This window comes from Perna viridis, chromosome 3 (genome assembly GCF_037379345.1).
Source record: "Perna viridis isolate PV_CMFRI_1.1 ecotype Kerala chromosome 3, ASM3737934v1, whole genome shotgun sequence".
Classification (NCBI taxonomy): domain Eukaryota; kingdom Metazoa; phylum Mollusca; class Bivalvia; order Mytilida; family Mytilidae; genus Perna; species Perna viridis.
In genome coordinates, this window is record NC_142447.1 from 11042619 (window position 1) to 11061171 (window position 18553).

General features: G+C 33.2%; 1 protein-coding gene across 3 annotated transcripts; it reads left to right on the plus strand.

The window, feature by feature from the left end:
• Positions 1–518: 518 nt before the first annotated feature.
• Positions 519–16640, plus strand: LOC148620989 (uncharacterized protein C2orf42 homolog). Of its 3 annotated transcripts, none has more exons than XM_088574946.1 (9): positions 519–609; positions 2384–3095; positions 4347–4476; positions 5765–5926; positions 10715–10843; positions 12869–12967; positions 14565–14773; positions 15342–15498; positions 16359–16640. In XM_088574946.1, exons 2-9 carry the CDS (start codon positions 2385–2387, stop codon positions 16550–16552), a joined length of 1791 nt encoding a protein of 596 aa, XP_088431072.1. In that variant the 5' UTR covers positions 519–609; position 2384; the 3' UTR covers positions 16553–16640. The 3 variants fall into 3 exon arrangements, with proteins under 3 accessions (XP_088431072.1, XP_088431073.1, XP_088431071.1); XM_088574947.1 differs by having other exon boundaries at positions 5768–5926; XM_088574945.1 differs by lacking the exon at positions 519–609 and having other exon boundaries at positions 2361–3095.
• Positions 16641–18553: the final 1913 nt, after the last annotated feature.

Consider the following 18553-nt stretch of genomic DNA (forward strand, 5'->3'; position numbering starts at 1 on the left):
GAGAGTTTCGCAGAAGATAGTTCATCTCCAGAAACGACTCCAGAATCTGTGCCAAGACCGTGTATCAGGCAGAAAGACAGTTCCAGAATTCCTGAATGGTGTCGCCTTCAACATTTGCCTGGGTAGACGTACTACAGCTGCAGGTGCAGAGTTAGACGTTTCTAACTAAATAGACTTTCAACAGTGTTTGCTAAAACAGTGACAATAGTGAAAATGAACTCGTGTGTTTAAACGAAATGCTCAAAGTGATATTGTGTGTTTAAAGAAAACCTTGCAAAACTTTTTATTTATTGACTTTCTATGCTTATATTGTTGTTTGTTTATTGTTTTGTATAAAATGTCTATGGTGCTGTTTAAAGTATTGTGACTTTTTGTCCTGTGACTTTTTGCCCTATTCATGTTTCAATGTTTGTCGAAAATAAACTCGTGTCTGCGCGAGAAGGGTTTTGTATTTATTTATGTATATTGATTATCCAATCAAATGCTACTAAAGATCATGTGTCCGTATACGCCAATCACAATTATCGTCTTTGCTTAAGTTTGCTAAAGAAGACATCATGGCCGCTTGTGTTAAAAGTAAAGGCGATAAAATTCGTTGAGAAGATTCAGGTAAAAGAAAAAGTTCGTTAAATGAACTTTCAAGTGAACATTAGGGCTGTATGGAACAAAAGAATGATAATAAAAATTAAACGATCTGTTTGATTTTTCTTTAAGAACACGAAAGTCGATCTTTACTCATACTTGATCATACATACTGGTCAACCGATTTTTTGGTTTTTCTCCTGTGAAACAAGTTCATTTCCAAAATTTTAGAAAAAAACATCAAACAGATTGCTGATGGTTTGCCTTAAAAATGAGCTATCATATATCGATTTTCATTAATAAAATTTTTGGCTAGCAGATTGCTTTAGTCTTGTAAAACACAAGACTTCGTAGTAGAGCGATGTTTTTTTATTGGGATGTTTATATGTGCAACACGAATTGTGCATACAAATATCAGTATAAAGAACATCACACAACTACAAAGACATGTTATAGGACTACAGATTGCTTCTGAAAATGGCAAGATGTACAGTACCAGGGATCACGCTAGGCTTCAACAATGTTGAAATTTGCGATTTTTTTATTTGATCTGGTGATAAAAGCAACCAGTTGGCAATTGTTTTACCCCTAGGCTTTGTATATTAAAATTGACAGGAAGTTGGTTTGTAACAGATATTCTCTCCAATTAAACAATGTGGGGACACCTGGTCAGAGGTAATTGACCACAACCAATTTACAACAATTTAACATCATATCAAATAAAAAATCTTAAATTGTGACATTGGCTAAGCCCAGTGCGATCCCTGGTCAGGAAGAAGTGCCATACAAGAAATTGGAGATTAGCTGTACCGGACTACCACCCTTCATTGGTTTCGATTTCAGAATTATTTACCTGTATGCCATAGTTGTTACCAAAATGACATTGTTATTAATATTATTATTATTTTACATGATCGCACAAGAGACCCTGCTTTATTGACATTTTAAATCGTGATACATGAAGGTGTTAAGTTATGCAAGATGAGAGAAGGTGGAGCTTGTTACTTTTTGAACAGTAGGGTAGCAGACACGTAATATTCTACAGGAATTATGAAATATTCTGTTAAATCCTTGTTTTCAATTCCTGGAAAATTACCAGATGGATTGAAACAATACTTAGCATGAATGTTCCTCAGAACAAATTTAACAATCCATGTGGTTTTTTTTTTTTTTTAATCATTTTGTTGTTTGGCTCAGTGGGTGGCAGTGGCCACATTGAAACAGGCCTTTTATTAAGAGGCGGTACCAGGTACTTTTACCCTTCTAAACTACTGAAAGGTACCTCCAGAATTTTAAAATTTCATACATTTTTATTAAACAAAATAATGATAAAAGTACCACCAGTCTTACAAAACCAAAGGTACATTGTACCTCAGTTGCTAAAAAATAGTGAAACCCCTGTTGAAACCCAATTGGCAAACACATCTTAGCCTAAATTGTATATATTATGGTTTTAAAGGACATGTAGCATAAAAGGGCATACTTGAGTTGATGCCTTTTTTGGGATGTTTATTTTTGTGGCTCTTTTTGATGTTACAATGTATTACTTTTAAAAATCTTTTTTTGTGAAACTGCTTAACAGAATCAATGAAATTTGATATAATTGTTTCATAGGCTATACCTAACAAAATAAATTTAAGAATTTTGTATCCACAAAAAAAATGACCACTTTTTGAAAAAGCAAGGTGAGCAATTCGGCTCTTTAGAACCTTTAGCTCCTAAAAGATGTAGACAGACCCTTGGAATTCCATAGTGCTTGTAGTATTAATATTATTTACATGTTTGATTCAATATTTTCTAGGATGGCAAGCACTTCATCAGAAAAAATAAAAGCTTTGTTTGAAGATCTTGGAAAACCTACACTGCGAGGTGTGAGAAAATGTCCAAAATGTGGAACATACAATGGCACAAGAGGAATCAGCTGCAAAAACAAAGCATGTAATGTTGTTTTTAAGGAAAAGGAGAAAAAAAGAGGTCATAGTGCAGATGCTGTCAAAATAATAACAGGCTCAACTGGTCAAGTGTTCTCTGTGCGATTACGTGATCGTGGCCCTGACTACAGAGGCTTTGTGCAGTTACCTCTTGTACAAGTTTTAGATGGTAATCCAGCTCCAACAATACTTTCTTCAGGTGTTGACCCTGCTATATTGTATCAAGCTGCACGATGTTTTGTTGACAGTTGTACTAGAAATTCTCAGCAGGGTTTACAGGAACAGCCATGCCAGCATATTAAAGCTGCAGTTGAATGTCAAAGTGAAGCTACTCCGCTGACTTTAAAAAATTCTGTCTTGAACACTCTTCAGGTGCCAAATGAAATAAAACAAGCAATTTGGCTTCTTGCTACAGAGACAACAGGACCACTTGTTCAAAGAGTTACTAAGAACATTATGGTTGTAAAATGTAAACCTAATTCTAAACAACCTCTTGGATTTCTACATTTCTCTTTATTTGAGACTAGTAGGAACAGATCTGCCCCAGAACATAAATTTCATTGTAGTTGTAAAGCGTTCAAGGTAAGAATAGTGTTCAAATAGAAAAGTTGGCCTGTGAAACCTCAAAGCACAATTTTGAAAAATAGGTTATTGTGGTGCTCTAAAGGAAAGTAGCAAGAGCAACTTTGGACATTGTATACAGTTAAGGTTGTGACCCCCTAATAAAACCATTTATACACATGAGGAATCAACAAAATGGTTGGATGGAAAATGTTTTATATTTTCGTATTGAGACAACTACCTTGATTAATAAAATGTAATCGTCCAAAAGAAAAAAAAACAGAACAGAAAAAAAACCACTTTATTCATTTGCGTAAAAGTATAATGTTATTCAGGGTTGCCTACCAATACATTTTTATGGTAAGGATTACGATTTTAAGGCTATCATATGCCCTTTTAAATGTCAATTTCCTTCAATTTAGCGAATTTTCAAAAAATTTATGAAGTTACAGATTTTTTATATATTCCATTTCCATCTTTTTTTATACAGTGGCAAATAATTTACATTTGTATAATAGTATGGCTTTGTGACATCGTCTGTGTTTGTTTTATTTTAAATCTTGTAGTCTTTTAAATTCAGTTCATAAGGATCAAAACTCTCAAGTGCTAACAGCTCTTTGATTAGGTAGAGGAATCAAAGGCAAATGTCTTTAATTAGCACCTTTAAATGTATCAAATTTTGTAATATATTGTGTCCAAACCTTTTGGTGTATCAATGATGAACAAAACGTCCCTATGGTTAATATAATGAGAATGGATATGGTTAATATGCCAAAGAGATGACAATCCTACCAGAATGATAAATGTCCACTCAAGGCCAGCTTTAGGTCTTCAATGAACATCAAAGAAATCCTCTCACAACAGGGTAGGCAGCAGCTAGCCCCAGAACATCATAATACACAGGTAAAAATAGTGTCAAAAATGTACATAAATGTACCGGTAAAGTGAAAGTGAAACAAGACATACAAGTGTGTCATTCTTGTTATACATGTACATTGTAACTGTGTCAAAAACTACATTTCCATTGTGTCCACACTTGCTGCAGGAGTATAGAGTTGGATATGCTAAAGTTGTATCATGCTACACTCCACAAAGCTCTTTATTGCCCTTTCAGGTGCAAGGAATTCATACAAGTATTAACTTGTCGTAATTAACCCTTAGTAAACATTCAATTTCCTTTCATGTACACATATGTACATTTGACTAAATTGATGTACAGGTATATTTATTATCATTTGTTGTGGAATTTCATGCTATTTCTTTATTTCACAGTATTCAAAACCTGGTACTATTCATGATTCACAGAAAAGATGTGTACACTTTTATGCCTGTATTTGTGCATTTGCTAGTGATGAAAAACTCAGTGAGGAGTTTGCTTACTATATCAGTTTAGACAATCAAGGTATGTAGTGAATAAAAGAACTTTTGCTACAGGAGACTAACATTAGGGGTGCAAATAAGTATAAGAGTACTGAGTTTAATATGAGACATTGTCTCCTGAAAAAGCAGGACTAATACATGTACATGTATGTTGGGGGTATAACATGAATGTTTTATAAATTAGGGATAAACGGGCAGATCAAAGGACTGGCATACCAGGCGTACGCCCCCCCCTCCTAAATTGGTAAGAAATTTTTTTACCACAAGTTTCACTCCATAATATTTTTTGCCTTGCTTTGCACTGCATTTAATTCAATTAATGCCCCCCCTAAACTCAAGTCTTGGATCCGCCCCTGTTGAAAAAGGGTCAGAAACATGCATTTTCATGATGTTATGACAATAGCTTGAATAAGTAAATGGATCTCTTTGAAATTGTAGTACAAGATGCCTCACAACAAAAGGATTACAAAGATTTATTTTGTGATTTGAATTAATAAGGAATTAGGGACAAAAGGGGTGTGAAAGCAGCATTTTCCTGATGTACAAATAATCACTTTAGTGAAAGTGAATCAGGGATCTCTTTGACATTGTTCCAATGATGTCATATCCCCAAAAAGTGGCTTTGATTAATTTTGGGGTAGTGCTTATTGAGGAATAGGACCAAAAAGAGGCCTCTGATTCTGATCGAGTTCTTTTCCTGTGTCAGATATTTAATATCAGTCATTAAGTACATGTATATAGTGATCATTTTGTCTGTTACCAGTTCTGGTCCACAATCTTCTCTAAAATCATTGTTTAGAATTTGATGAAACTTTCACACCTTCTTTATCACATCAGGCTGTAAGTCATTGGTCCGCCCAGAGTGCTCATCTTCTAATCTGCATCTACTAGTGTCTAAAACTACTTAATCGAATTTGATGAAATGTTAAAACATTCTTTATCCCACCTTCAATTTTCTGACTTTTTTGATAGAAACTCAAATTTGTGCCTTTTCTCCTACATGTACATGTACATTTATATAAAAAGTCAAAAACTTAAAAAATTTCTGTCCGACCAACTGATATTTTGTCTAACATGTCTGTTTGTTAGACAGTGTTTCATAATGACTGCATGCAGCCATTGTGTGGCCATATTTGTTTTCAATTTGAATGACTGGTAGGGTTTTCCTCTATGTATATGCAAAATGTACATGTAGTTTCTAGGGAGGAGAGCAGGGGTATCACAGTTTTTCTAGTTCTACATGTAGTTTTAACCTGATCTCAATAATAATAATTAATATGAATGTATATGTATTTTCATTTGTATTTCAGAAGAAGTGCACCAAGAGTCTCAAGAAAGGCAAATAGTAACAATTTATCAAGCCCAAGATACAGGATCTGAGACTGGAGATCCTACAACTTTAGAAGTTGTTGTTACTGAAGATGAACTTCTAGAGCCACCAATTAAGAGACAAAAAAAAGATGACCAACTAGGTATACTTTTGAATTCGAAACTACTGTGACCTTGACTGTGCTAGACAAACTAGGGTTTCCTATGGCTTTACATATATGAAGTATATGATAACACCAGAAACTCAAAATTTTGCATGTTTTCTAGTGTTTTGTACAATATTTATCTCATATTTCATCGAATAACATTGTTTTTGCATATGTACTAAAGGCATTCTTTTCTGTATGTTATCTGCCCCCAAAGCAATATCTGTCTTCTCATTTGCTTTACTGACATCACTTCCAAACAACTATGCAAAACAATATCCTGCTCATCGGGGATGTCGCAGTCGATTTGATGTAACATTGTCAGTTGAAACTTTATCTGCTAGTCTTTTATGATTTTTCTTTCTTTAAAAGAAAAATTTGGTAAATAATTTATTACTGGTATGAAAATATGTTATAAACAGATTAATATATAGCCTTTTTAGCTGACCTGGCCAAAGGCCATGTGAGCTATTGCCATCACTTGGAGTCTGTCGTCGTCGTTAACAATTGTACAAACTTCTCCTCTGAAATTACTTGACTGATTAGAACCAAACTTGGTATAAATGTTTCTTGGGGTATCCTGCATAGAACTGATATGGGGATTTTTGATTCGTCGAAAAACATGACTGCCATTACTAAAAAAAGAACAGAGGGGTCAGACAGTAGTTTTTCACATATATCTCCAAAACCTTTAGGTATAGCTAAATTCTGACATTGGGTAAAACTGTTCAGCATGATGAGATCTATCTCTGATTAAGTTTTGTTTTAATCTGTTAACCATGTTGGAGTTGTTGCTCTCTTTCAGCGATTTTTGCTATTTTTAATGTGTTTTTTCAAAAATCTTCTCCTCTGACACTACTTGGCCAATTGAAACCAAATTTGGTATGAATATTTCTTGGGATATCCTGCATAGAACTGATGTGGGGATTTTTGATTCATCAAAAAACATGGCCACCATTACTAAAAATAGAACATAGGGGTCAGACAGTAGATTTTTGTATATATCTCCCAGTGTGGAAAACCATTTTTTCCCCAACTTGCCACTCTGGCTAGTGGAATATTGATCTTGCTAGCCAAATAGAAATTCAACTAGCTGAATTTTTTGGTTTTTTTTGTTTTTTGTTTGTACTATCATCTGTTTTCTCTTGGTTTTGACTGTCTTCTGCCTTTCTTTTTCTTTCTTCAACTATGTTTTCATTTATTTTTAAATTTATCAAAAACTTTTCCATATTCGAATATTCCCTCCCATTGAAGTTTTTCATGTACAATAAGTACTCTATTTCTGAACTCATATTTAAAAAATAAAATTATATTTCAACAGATTCATCATTATGAAACAAGAAAATGTTTATCATTCTTCTTGTTCATTTTTATTTTGACAATAAATAAATAATTTAAGGTAACATATCATAAATTACCAAGATAATTTTGTTTGAAAACTAATTCGAGATTGGGACCATCGCATAGGTTTTGGCACATCCCATTTACCAGAAATTAAAATGGCAGATCATAAACAATGCTTTACATCAATAAAATTGTGCATATTATGCCAAAATTCACTTGACATATTAGATCTAAAGCTTAACTTCTTAAAATGTAGAGAACATGTTTTGAATGTATGTTGTTAAGGGATGTTTAACTAAATAACCTGTTGGCTGGTTAACTTTCCTTGGAACTCGCCAATCAAATGACTGTGGCCAAATTGATGAGTGTAAGCTATTGAGAACTCGCCAAATTACACATATGCTCGTATTTGGTGAGCTGGCAAGTGGTGGTTTCCCACACTGATCTCCAAAGCCAGTAGGTTAAACTAAATTCTGACATGGGGTAAAGTGTTCAGCATGATGAGATCTATCTGTGGTCAAATTTCAGCATGTTGGAGTTATTGCCCTTTTTCTATGATTTTTGATATTTTTAATGTTATTTCTTTCAAAAATCTTCTCCTCTGGCACTACTTGACCAATTGAAATCAAATTTGGTATGAATGTTTCTTGTGGTATCCTGCATAGAACTGGTGTGGGGATTTTGATTCGTCGAAAAACATGGCCGCTGTTACTAAAAATAGAACATAGGGGTCAGACAGTAGATTTTTTAATATATCTCCAAAACCGTTAGGTTTAGCTAAATTCTGACATGGAATAAAAGTGTTCAGCATGATGAGATCTATCTCTGGCCAAATTTCGGTTATAATCTGTTAAGCCATGTTGGAGTTATTGCCCTTTTTCAATGATTTTTGCTATTTTTAATGTTATTTAAAAAATCTTCTCCTCTGACACTATTTGACCAATTGAACCCAAATTTGGTATGAATATTACTTGAGATATCCTGCATAGAACTGATGTGGGGATTTTTGATCCATCAAAAAACGTGGCTCCCATTACTAAAAATAGAACATAGGGGTCAAACAGTAGATTTTTGAATATATCTCCAAAACCGTAAGCAAAACTGTTAGGTTTAGCCAAACTCTTTCAATTGCTGAAATGATCCTTATTATAACGCCTTCAAAAGTCTTCAGGGATCAAAGTTGTCTGGTGATTCCTCATAAGAGTTATTGCCCTTGAAAGATGATTTTTTTTTTTTTAGTTTTCAGCCAATATCTTGAAACCTATAATAGATAGAAAGAAACCTTCATTTGCTGAAATGATCCTTATGATAAGTCCTACCAAAGTCTTTTTGAGTCAAAATTGTTGGACAGCTCCTTGTTAAATTTATAACCCTTGAAAGACAAACTTTAACCAGGTGAGCAATTCAGGCTCCTTGGAGCCTCTTGTTAATATTGCCCTTGTTATCAGGCCATGGTCTTGATATAAGCCCCCCCCCAAAAAAAACAAAAAACAAAACAAAACCAAAAACAAAAAAACCTGGTCTGTCTAGCCAAGTCATGGTCAAAGTACATTTGTAGTTTCACTTGTTCCAAGCATCTATAGACATGTGGAATTTGAATGTACTTACTCCTTGCTTTGATTTAATTGCAAGTATTTGATGTGAAACTTGTGTTAATTTATTGGATTTATCCTTTGTTTTGTTCAATAATAATAAATAGTGTAAGACTTATTTGCAATAAAATAGGTGCAGCAAGGCTGTCCCAACTTTTTCGCAGGTCAAGGATATCCCTTTTCTTTTTGGTATACAGTACTTGTCTGGCTTCATACATGTATTTGATAGTATGAGTAATCCCCTGTGTAATAAACAATCAACATATATTTGATCACAATATTAGCTTAATCATCAAATTCATTCAGATTCATTATTGCCGTCTTTAGCAGATGAAATATATTTCATTTAATCTTTAAAATTATTAGCAACCATGAAAGATCTTTAAATGGTAGTCTATAAGCAAAATACCCCCCTTTTAATTAATTTAAAATTTTGTACTATATTGTGTCCATAATGAACTGTAAGTCCCTATGCGTAAGTGTGTATTTTCTGTCCACACTTGCCACACTTTTTTGGGGCCTGTCACTAGAACCATTTATGAATAAGGGCCCAAAATTTTGATTCTGGTAAAATTCTTATCCTGTGTCAAATATTTTAGCACAATCAACTTCAAGTTTTGAATGGTGAGGCCATATTTAACCTAACTGTTCAAGGTTTGACCTCAAAGGTCATACCATGCTGTGCCCTGCAAAGCATATATTTTCTCTTATTTTGGTAGATCCAATGGAGGTTTGTTTGGAAATTTTTAAGAAGTATAATTTTATTTCCACACTCTGTTGTAGATGGGTTATACTGTTTTACTAATGTCCATTATTCAGTCATTTTGTAATACTTTTTTCATAACTGATTTCTCAGCTTTTGTTGGAGGGAATGCTGAGATATTTGGAATAAATGCTATTGCATGATAACTTGTGCAGTGTTTTCCCTTTTCAAGTTTCTTGCTCATCTACTTCCTGTTTTATTACCATGGAAAAAATAATTTCTGTAGGTGTTGCATGAGGTTATCTTTGGAACAAATTTCGCATCTTCAGTTAGAGGGAATGCTTAGATATTTGGTATTGCATTTGCATTTTCCATGTTGTACAATGTCTCCCCTTTTCAGGAGAAGATCTATTCACAGCTCTACTTCCTGTAAGCCAAAAAACATGGGTGTATCTTTAGTGAGTTGTCACTAACAGATTTCTTGTTTATGTCAAAGCCAGAAAAATGATAGCACTATTAGGTGTACATTAACATCCATGTTATTTGCCATGTGGTATAACATTCATTAAATTCTGGATATTCTTTTGCATGTTCTATTTCTCACTTTATTGTAATTTTGGATATTGGGTCAAACTAGGGAACTTTATAGAGTTATTGAACAGGTCTGTGCAGTGTTAATTTTTTAAACACAATCTTAACTCTGATCTGCTCAATGACTACTTGCCCCTGCTGTTCAGGATCTTATAATAATGTTTATGTTTAAGAAATCAGTTGATGAAAAAGCTCTCTGGAATTTTTTTGACAAACTTTTTTTATGCCTGTTTGCAAACATTGCAATGTAGGAAAACAGTGGATCTTAGGAATATTTCCCAAAATATTTTAATATCAAACTTGTTTTCATTATTGAACATTTGGTATTTTGAGGTTTGCACTGTAATCAGAGTAAGGGAAAAACTTTATACAAAGCTTCATCTGAATATACTAAATAGTTAAATGTGTTTTCTTACTCCTATGCGATGTACTTCCTGTTTGCCAAAAAAGTGGGAGTATCACAAGTGATTCATGTTTTTCAATTCGTTATCTTCACAGAGGTTTTAACATTTATGTTTGTGCAGAGCAGCAATATTCATTTCAAACTCGTTTCAGTTCAAGCCAGCAATGCATTGTTAACTTTGCAAGAAGGAAATCCCATACAGAACCCATCTAGTCCAAAGAAGATAAGTCCACAAAAGACACAAACCAAAGCTGTAACACCTAACATTAAAAAAGCAGCAGGTAAAGTAAAAAAAAAACTGCTAAGTTTTGTTTTTTCATTATGAATCAAGAGAGATCTTGTAGACAAGGTTTGGTCATGGTATATTTTGACAGCATCAAAGAAATTATTGGGGATTCTGTATGAATCATCCTGTCTATTTGTCCCTTGGTCTTTCCGCATATTAAAATTATACAATGCCTGCAAAGAGAGATGATTTGATTTAGGAATGCTCATGTTAGAACCTTGTTTGTAAATTTGCCCTAAACCACTATACTGAACACGAGTTCATTAAATCATAATTTTCCTCTGACAGAGTTGTCTTTCTTTTTATTTGTTATGCATTTCTCAATTAATGAAAACCAAACATCAGTGCTTATAATTGACATGCCCAATCAAAAAAATTTTCATGATTACTTTATTGAAGAAATTCCATTTTAATTCTGCCATTTTTGTTGCTGAGTGCCAACTGCTGACAAAATGCTAGTAATTTTATTTTTCAATTTCTGTGTTGACTCAAATGAAATTTCTCATGAATTTGAAAATAGTAATTATTTTGTTGGAATGATAACCTTCAAAAGAATTTTTGACACAAAATTGGGCGGTGAATCATTGTTTTGGTCAAATTACCAACAACTGAAAGCCGTCTTGGTAACAAATCATGACTGATTTGCAATGTAAAAATTGTGGTGCTGGATTTAAATGTCATGGGATTTGAACAATTTACTCTTTAAGGAGAAGCGGTTTTGTTTTTTGTGATATGAATAAGCAATTACTGCCAGAGGACTCCAAAGGGAGATAATCCACTTTAATTGCCTTAGTTACTTGTTTAAACATTGTAAGCACAACTCCTAAACCGCTCAAGGAATTTTTATGTTATTTTGGCGTCCGTCGTCACCATTAACAACTTTTCAAAACTCTTCTCCTCTGACACTACTTGACCAATGGGAACGAAACTTGGTATGAATGTTCCTTGGGGTATCCAGCATAGAACTGTTGTGGTGAATTTTGATACGTCAGAAACATGGCCACCGTTACTAAAAATAGAACATAGGGGTCAGACAATAGTTTTTTCGCATATATCTCATAACTGTTAGGTTTAGCCCATTCTGAAAGGGGTAAAAGTGTTCAACATGATGAGATCTATCTGCATTCAAATTTTCATTTTAATCTGTTAAGCCATGTTGGAGTTATTGCCCTTTTTCAACGTTTTTTGCTATTTTTAATGTTATTCTTTCAAAAATCTTCTCCTCTGACACTTTTTTACCAATTGAAATAAAACTCGGTATAAGTGTTCCTTGGCATATCAAGTATATAATTGAAGTGGGGTTTTTTGATCTTCTGAAAAAAGCCACTGTTACTAAAAATAGAACATAGGGGTCAGACAGTAGTTTTTTGCATATATCTCCAAAACCATTAGGTTTAGCCAAATTCTTCAGTAGCTGAAATGATCCTTATTTTTAGGACTACAAAAGTCTTCAGGCTTAAAATTTGTCAGATGCCTTCTTATAAGAGTTTTTGCCCTTGATAGGGGAAAATGACAGTTTTTTTGGTTTTTTTTACAGTTTTCAGCCAATGTCTTGAAGACTATGATAGATTTAGACTTTCATTTACTGAAATGATCCTTATGATAAGTCCTATCAAAGTTTTCTTGAGTCAAACTTGTTGGACAACTTCTTGTTTAATTTATTGCCCTTGAAAGGCAAATTCAACCAGGTGAGTGATTCAAGCTCCTTGGAGCCTCTTGTTATAAGACGTTTGGGTATAAAGTAGATGTGCATGGAGGAATATGTTGTATGACTCTATAGAGATATAAATCCAAATTAAAGGTTTTACATTGAATCCATTTGAAGAGTGGTACAAGCTCACAGTAATTCTAGTTATATCTAACTGTGATTTGTTGATTATTTAACACATCTATAAGATTTAAAATGTTTGGAGTTACTTTGAGAAACACACTTTACAGCCTTGATGTACAATTGATCATAGTAAGATATACATGCACATGTAATGGACTAAGAGTATTTTTTGCGAAATTTGCTTTTCAGTTCAACAGATAGATGAAAGTCAGATTGCCATATCCTTCCACCAGTGGTTAGCAAGTGTAACAGAGAGGATTAATCAAACTATGCATTATCAATTTGATGGTAAGTTCAGCTTAGTTACTGTGTCCTTAAATCTGGATATGAACCAAATTTAGTATTTAATTTTTTTCTTATAATGCTCAAATGATGAAGCTTTTTATACGGCCACATACATTTTACAGTTGAATAATTGTATGGCACTGTTTTTTTTTTCGTCCAAGGGATCAAAATTGTCCAAAGACTCCTTGTAAGAGTTATCTATATACATGTATGGTCATTGCCAGTTGTTTAATCTGGTGGTAACCAGTTGTTTTGATTGAAAACATTCGGGTCATCATGGTTATGAAAGAGTTATCATATCAAAGGAACCAATATTCAAGTGGAAGAAATCCAATTTTAGCCTATATCGTATTCTTGCAATTTTGTATGTTGAAAATCCAAAATCAGTGGAATAGAATATTTGATAATTAGCGACTTTGAAGACTTCAATCTTTGATTTTTAGTTTTCTGCCAATATCTTGAAAACTATTACATGTATAGATAAATTGAAACTTTCAGTTGCCAAAATGATCCGTATGATAAGACCTACAAAAGTTCGTGAGGATCAAAGTTTTCCTTGTTAGAATTATTGTCCTTGAATGACAAAAAAACTATGTTTATAGCAGTTTTCAGCCAATATCTGAAAATTATAATAGAATGAAACTTTCAATTGATGAAACAATTGTTTTGATAAGTCCTACCATAGTCTTCTTTGAGTCAAAATTGTCAAAAAACTCTTTGTTAGAGTTATTGCTTTTGAAAGGGAGCTTTTTGTTTCTTTTTTGCCAGTCAGTGCGCTGTCAACTTTGTCCATAGACATTTGGTATTCATGTGATAATTTGAGTATAAGTTGGTTGATCTTAGTAAAATATTATAACAAGGTTCCATACCACAAAAAAGATGTGGTGTATTGACTTTGACAATTGGTGCCATACCACCAAAAGAAAGCTAGGATTGATTTTGGGGGTTAAAGCATGAACCTTTTGGAATTAGTCTTTTAGTCTGGTCAAATTCGTATCCTGTTTCAAATATCAAATTGTAATTGAAATTCAAAGCTGTATCAAGTTTGAATGCTGTGTCAATACTTGCCCCAGCAGTTCAGGGTTCAACTTCTTTGGTCGTTTCAAGCTGCACCTTGAAAACTGTTTTATTTTTTCTCTTTTAGATGAACATATAAAATTGTATCCGAAGTTCATGAATTTGAAAGATAATCTTAAAACTTCCTTTACCACATAGTTGTGTCTCTTCCCCTACTTTGGTGGGGAGACATATTGTTTTTTGCCATGTCCATCAGTCTGTCTGTCACACTTTTGTAAGTTGTTTATTTATGTTACTTCACAAGGGGCAACTACTCAGATACATGTACCTGCTTGACCAAATTTCATGAAACTTGGTAAGTAAGTAGGATATGTTATGTAGTTATGCATATTACCAGAAATTTATAATCCACTGAATTTTGTGGAAGTTATACCCTTTGAACTGTTTAACCAGGGGCAAAATTTTAATTTTGACCACTTCTGATGACTTAATTCCAAGAAGAAAAATCAGGCTAATTCCAAAAACATTCCTTATTCTTTCAAAAAGTAAATTTTGACTTGTTCAGTTTTGATTTTTATTCCAGGTAATCCAGATCCACTTGTCTTTCATGCACCACAGGTTTTCTTTGACTGTCTTCAGCAAAGAATATCATCAGGGAGCAAAAAGAAAAGACTTCCAAATTTTACAACAGGATTTGTCAGAAAAGATGCCCTGCCTCTTGGAATGTTCACGAAGTACACTTGGCATATTACCAACTTATTTCAAGTCAAAATGATATTTGATACTCCAGAGGTAAGATATTTTTGAGTCCAATAGCATGGGAGTTTGAGAGAGGGTTATTTTGGTTTGAGATCAATAAGATGGTTGATAAGAACGAAAAAATAAATGTAGAATGGTAGGTACATTCTTTGTTATTGTTGGTTTGTCATTAAAATGCACACTTTCTAACCATTGTGTTTTGCACCATTGCATATACATTTTTAGATGCCAGCTGCTTCTTAAAAAATAAAAAAACTATTGAAAGGCGACGGGTGTCATATATTTTTTTAAGTACATAAAATGTAGTAATTACAAGATACAATTTGTGGGGGCATATTTTGTGCCTCCAAGACACTAACAAGTTCTTATATCAGTTTTAATATGAGTCTTTATGTTAATTACATGGTTCAACATAAAGTGAGGGGTCATCTTATATACATTCTAAACTTTTAATCATCTTATTTTAGTCTTGATGTGAGTCTTCTTTATGTGAATCTCATGCATCAACACAGAATGAGGGAGCATCATTATTTCTAGTTTTTTTTTTCCAAGAAAACTAATGTCAGAATTTTAGTTTAGTAAAGTTGTTTCTTTATTTTAGATGACCTTGGATATCACTAGAAACTTTGTTGAAAATAGAGATGGAACCTATGATTTGTATGAAGTGCCAAAAGTTGATGTAGAGAATGTTGAGGATGGGAAAGCTAACAAACAAATGCCTATTCGTCCATTTGAGTTGAAAACATACTTGAAAGTTGGTATGTATAAGTAACTCATTATTTACATGTACATGTTAGAAGGGCATAGCAAATAGATGTAAATAGATTAACCCCCCTCCCCCCCAATCCCACTCTATTGTCTACTGTTTTTGAGATAATAAAGTACAAAGTGATCCATGATTGCACCTTGAAGCAGAACTTAGTACTTGAATTGAATATCAAAATATTTTGCAGTATTGTATCGAAATTAGTTCTTGTGTCCATAATGAACAGAAAATCCCTATGTTGAGAGTGTCAAAAACTAAATGGACTCTACTTTTGCCCCAAGTGAACAGAAATCAACTAGTTGTGATGACGAAGCTTTTTATTAAATTAATATGGAAAGTATTATATCATTGGTGTAATTTCTCAGCTAACATCAAATGTTTTCCCAAAATTATTTAGTTCTTTTATATTCTTAACAGATTGTTATGAATGAATTTATACATAGATTGGTTCTCCATTAGTAATTCTGGATAAACTTTCCCCTAATTTCAACTAATTACATGTACATAAAATATAGCAGAAATTAGAGAAAGATGATGTAGGCAATTTCAATATTTCATAACTGCAATAAGGGTATATGGTTTGTTCAGCTTTCTACTTCCATGGTTTAGGAGATACAACTGTGAAATTTTGCAGGATGTTTTAACACATAACGAAAGTATGCAGGACATGAATTCATTTCATGGAATTATTTAAAAGTTTAGAATATATATAAACTTCAATTTTGCATAGGGTAACATGGCATTTTTTGTGATGATGCTCACAGTAATTCCTATATAATGCCTACTTAAGGTAATTTGATTTTTTTTATCAGTGTACAAAATTTCAATTATATTGATTTCCTTTTTTCATAGGTTCAGAGACTGCAGATCAAAAGGAACCTACCCCATTTATTATAGAATGGATTCCTGACATTTTACCAAGATCAAGAATAGGAGAGTTGCGTATAAAGTTTGAATATGGTCATCAGAGAAATGGTCTGGTAGAACATAGGATGGTACCACAGGAGATACCTTTACAAACTATACATGTTCAAGAGTTTAATTAAGTTATTATACATTGTTTTAAATGTACATTATGTAGATATTTTAGACAAAAAAACTTAAATAAATAAGGCAGAAATATTACAGAAACAATAGTTTTTAGTCATTTACTGTCGTCCATTTTTGTTACGGGGGATTCATTTTCTCAATGAGAGGATGGTGGTGGTTTGTTAGAATCACCTTGTCCATCATTCCATCTGACTGTAAGAATTTTATCATTGTTCTATAGACCCCTTATGGATGAACTTTTTTCAAATTTGGTATGTCTTCATAAACCTGTAGTTTGGATATACTTTGTGAACACTGGACAGATTGATTTCTGATGTGTTGCTTTATATAGGTGGGTAAATCATTGTAAGCAATTTAGCAATTTTGATGACTGTCCAATATCAACTTTGTGGGAGGCATCAATTTTAAATGAGGAATGTGTACATGCCATATAAGGGACTTCGGTTTCTGTCCAATATCAGCTTTCTGATTTGTGGGAGATATACTGGCATATCAGCACATTATACCCCCTTGGAACAAAGACAATGTGTTGAATACATTCCTGACCTCTATATGACCTTGACCCTTGACTTCAAGGTCAAAATTACAGGTTTTTATACAACCGCAATAATTTGTATAATGTTTTGGCGCTGTCATTATTGTCTTTGATGGGCACTTCATTTCTGTGCGATAAATTTAATTCTGGTTAATCAGTTGTTATGAAATTTTGATTTGATCTGATTAATGTTCCTATTTAATTTGGAGTTTGTGGCCCCTTCTGTTTTAGAATAAGGGACCAAAAAGGGTAAAAATAGGTGTTTATATTAAAACCCATGTAGAATGTTTGTTTTTCTACCTCATTTTCAATGTGCTCCTTATTTAATACTGCTTAATAAATGTATCAGCAGAATTGATGTGTTTATGACCGTTTTCAAAGTTTTGGTGTTCCTAAAATTTGACTTTTTAAATCACCTGGCCAAAAGGGGAATGTGAGTATTGCCATCATTTTGTAGTCATTGTTCATAATTTATTCAAACATCTTCTCCTCTGAAACTTCTTGACTAGTTAGAACCAAACTAGGTAAGAATGATCATTAGGGTGTTCTGTATAGAATTGATATGGGGATTTTGATCTGTCGAAAAACATGGCTGCCATTACTAAAAAAAGAACGTAGGGGTCATACCAAATTTTTTTGCATATATCTCCAAAACCATTAGATTTAGCCAAATTCTGACATGGGTAAAAGTGTTCAGCATGATAAATCTGTTTCAGGTAAAATTTTGTTTTAATCTGTTAGGCCAAGTTGGAGCTACTGCAATTTTTATGTGTTTTCCTCTATTTTTATTATTTCTTTCAAAAATCTTTTCCTCTGAAACCCATGGCACTGTCGTTGTTGTTGATGGACAATTCATTTTTATGATGAATTTAATTCTGGTTAATCAGTTGTTATGAAATTTTGATTTGATCTTATGAACACATTATATTATCCAGACCATGATTTGACTATTAGTGAATTGGTTTCTTTGAAACTATATTACAAGGTGCCATACCACTAAAGGAGGACTGGGATTGATTTTGGGTTATGAATATAAACCTTAAAGGAATTAGTGGCCAAAAAGGGACATACATGTAAAACAAGCATTTTCCTTATGTCCTGTCAATAACTTGAGTAAAAGTGAATAGATTTCAGAATCTATAAATTTAGGTAAACAATAATATTTTAGGTTGTGAGTATAGCAAAGTAAGAATAAGGGACCATGCAGAAACTAAGATGCCATACCCCCAAAGTAAGGTTGGGATTGAATTAAGGTTTTAACCGGAACTATTGAGGAATAAGGGCTAAAAAGTGATCTCTTTGTTTCTTGTAAAATATTTATACTGTGTCAAATAGTAATCAAAATTCAAAGATGTATCCAGTTTGAATAGTGTGTCTAAACTTTCCCCAACTATATATTCATGGTTCAAGCTGTTGTCGTATCAACCTGCACCTTGAGAAGCATTTTATTTAACATGGATTT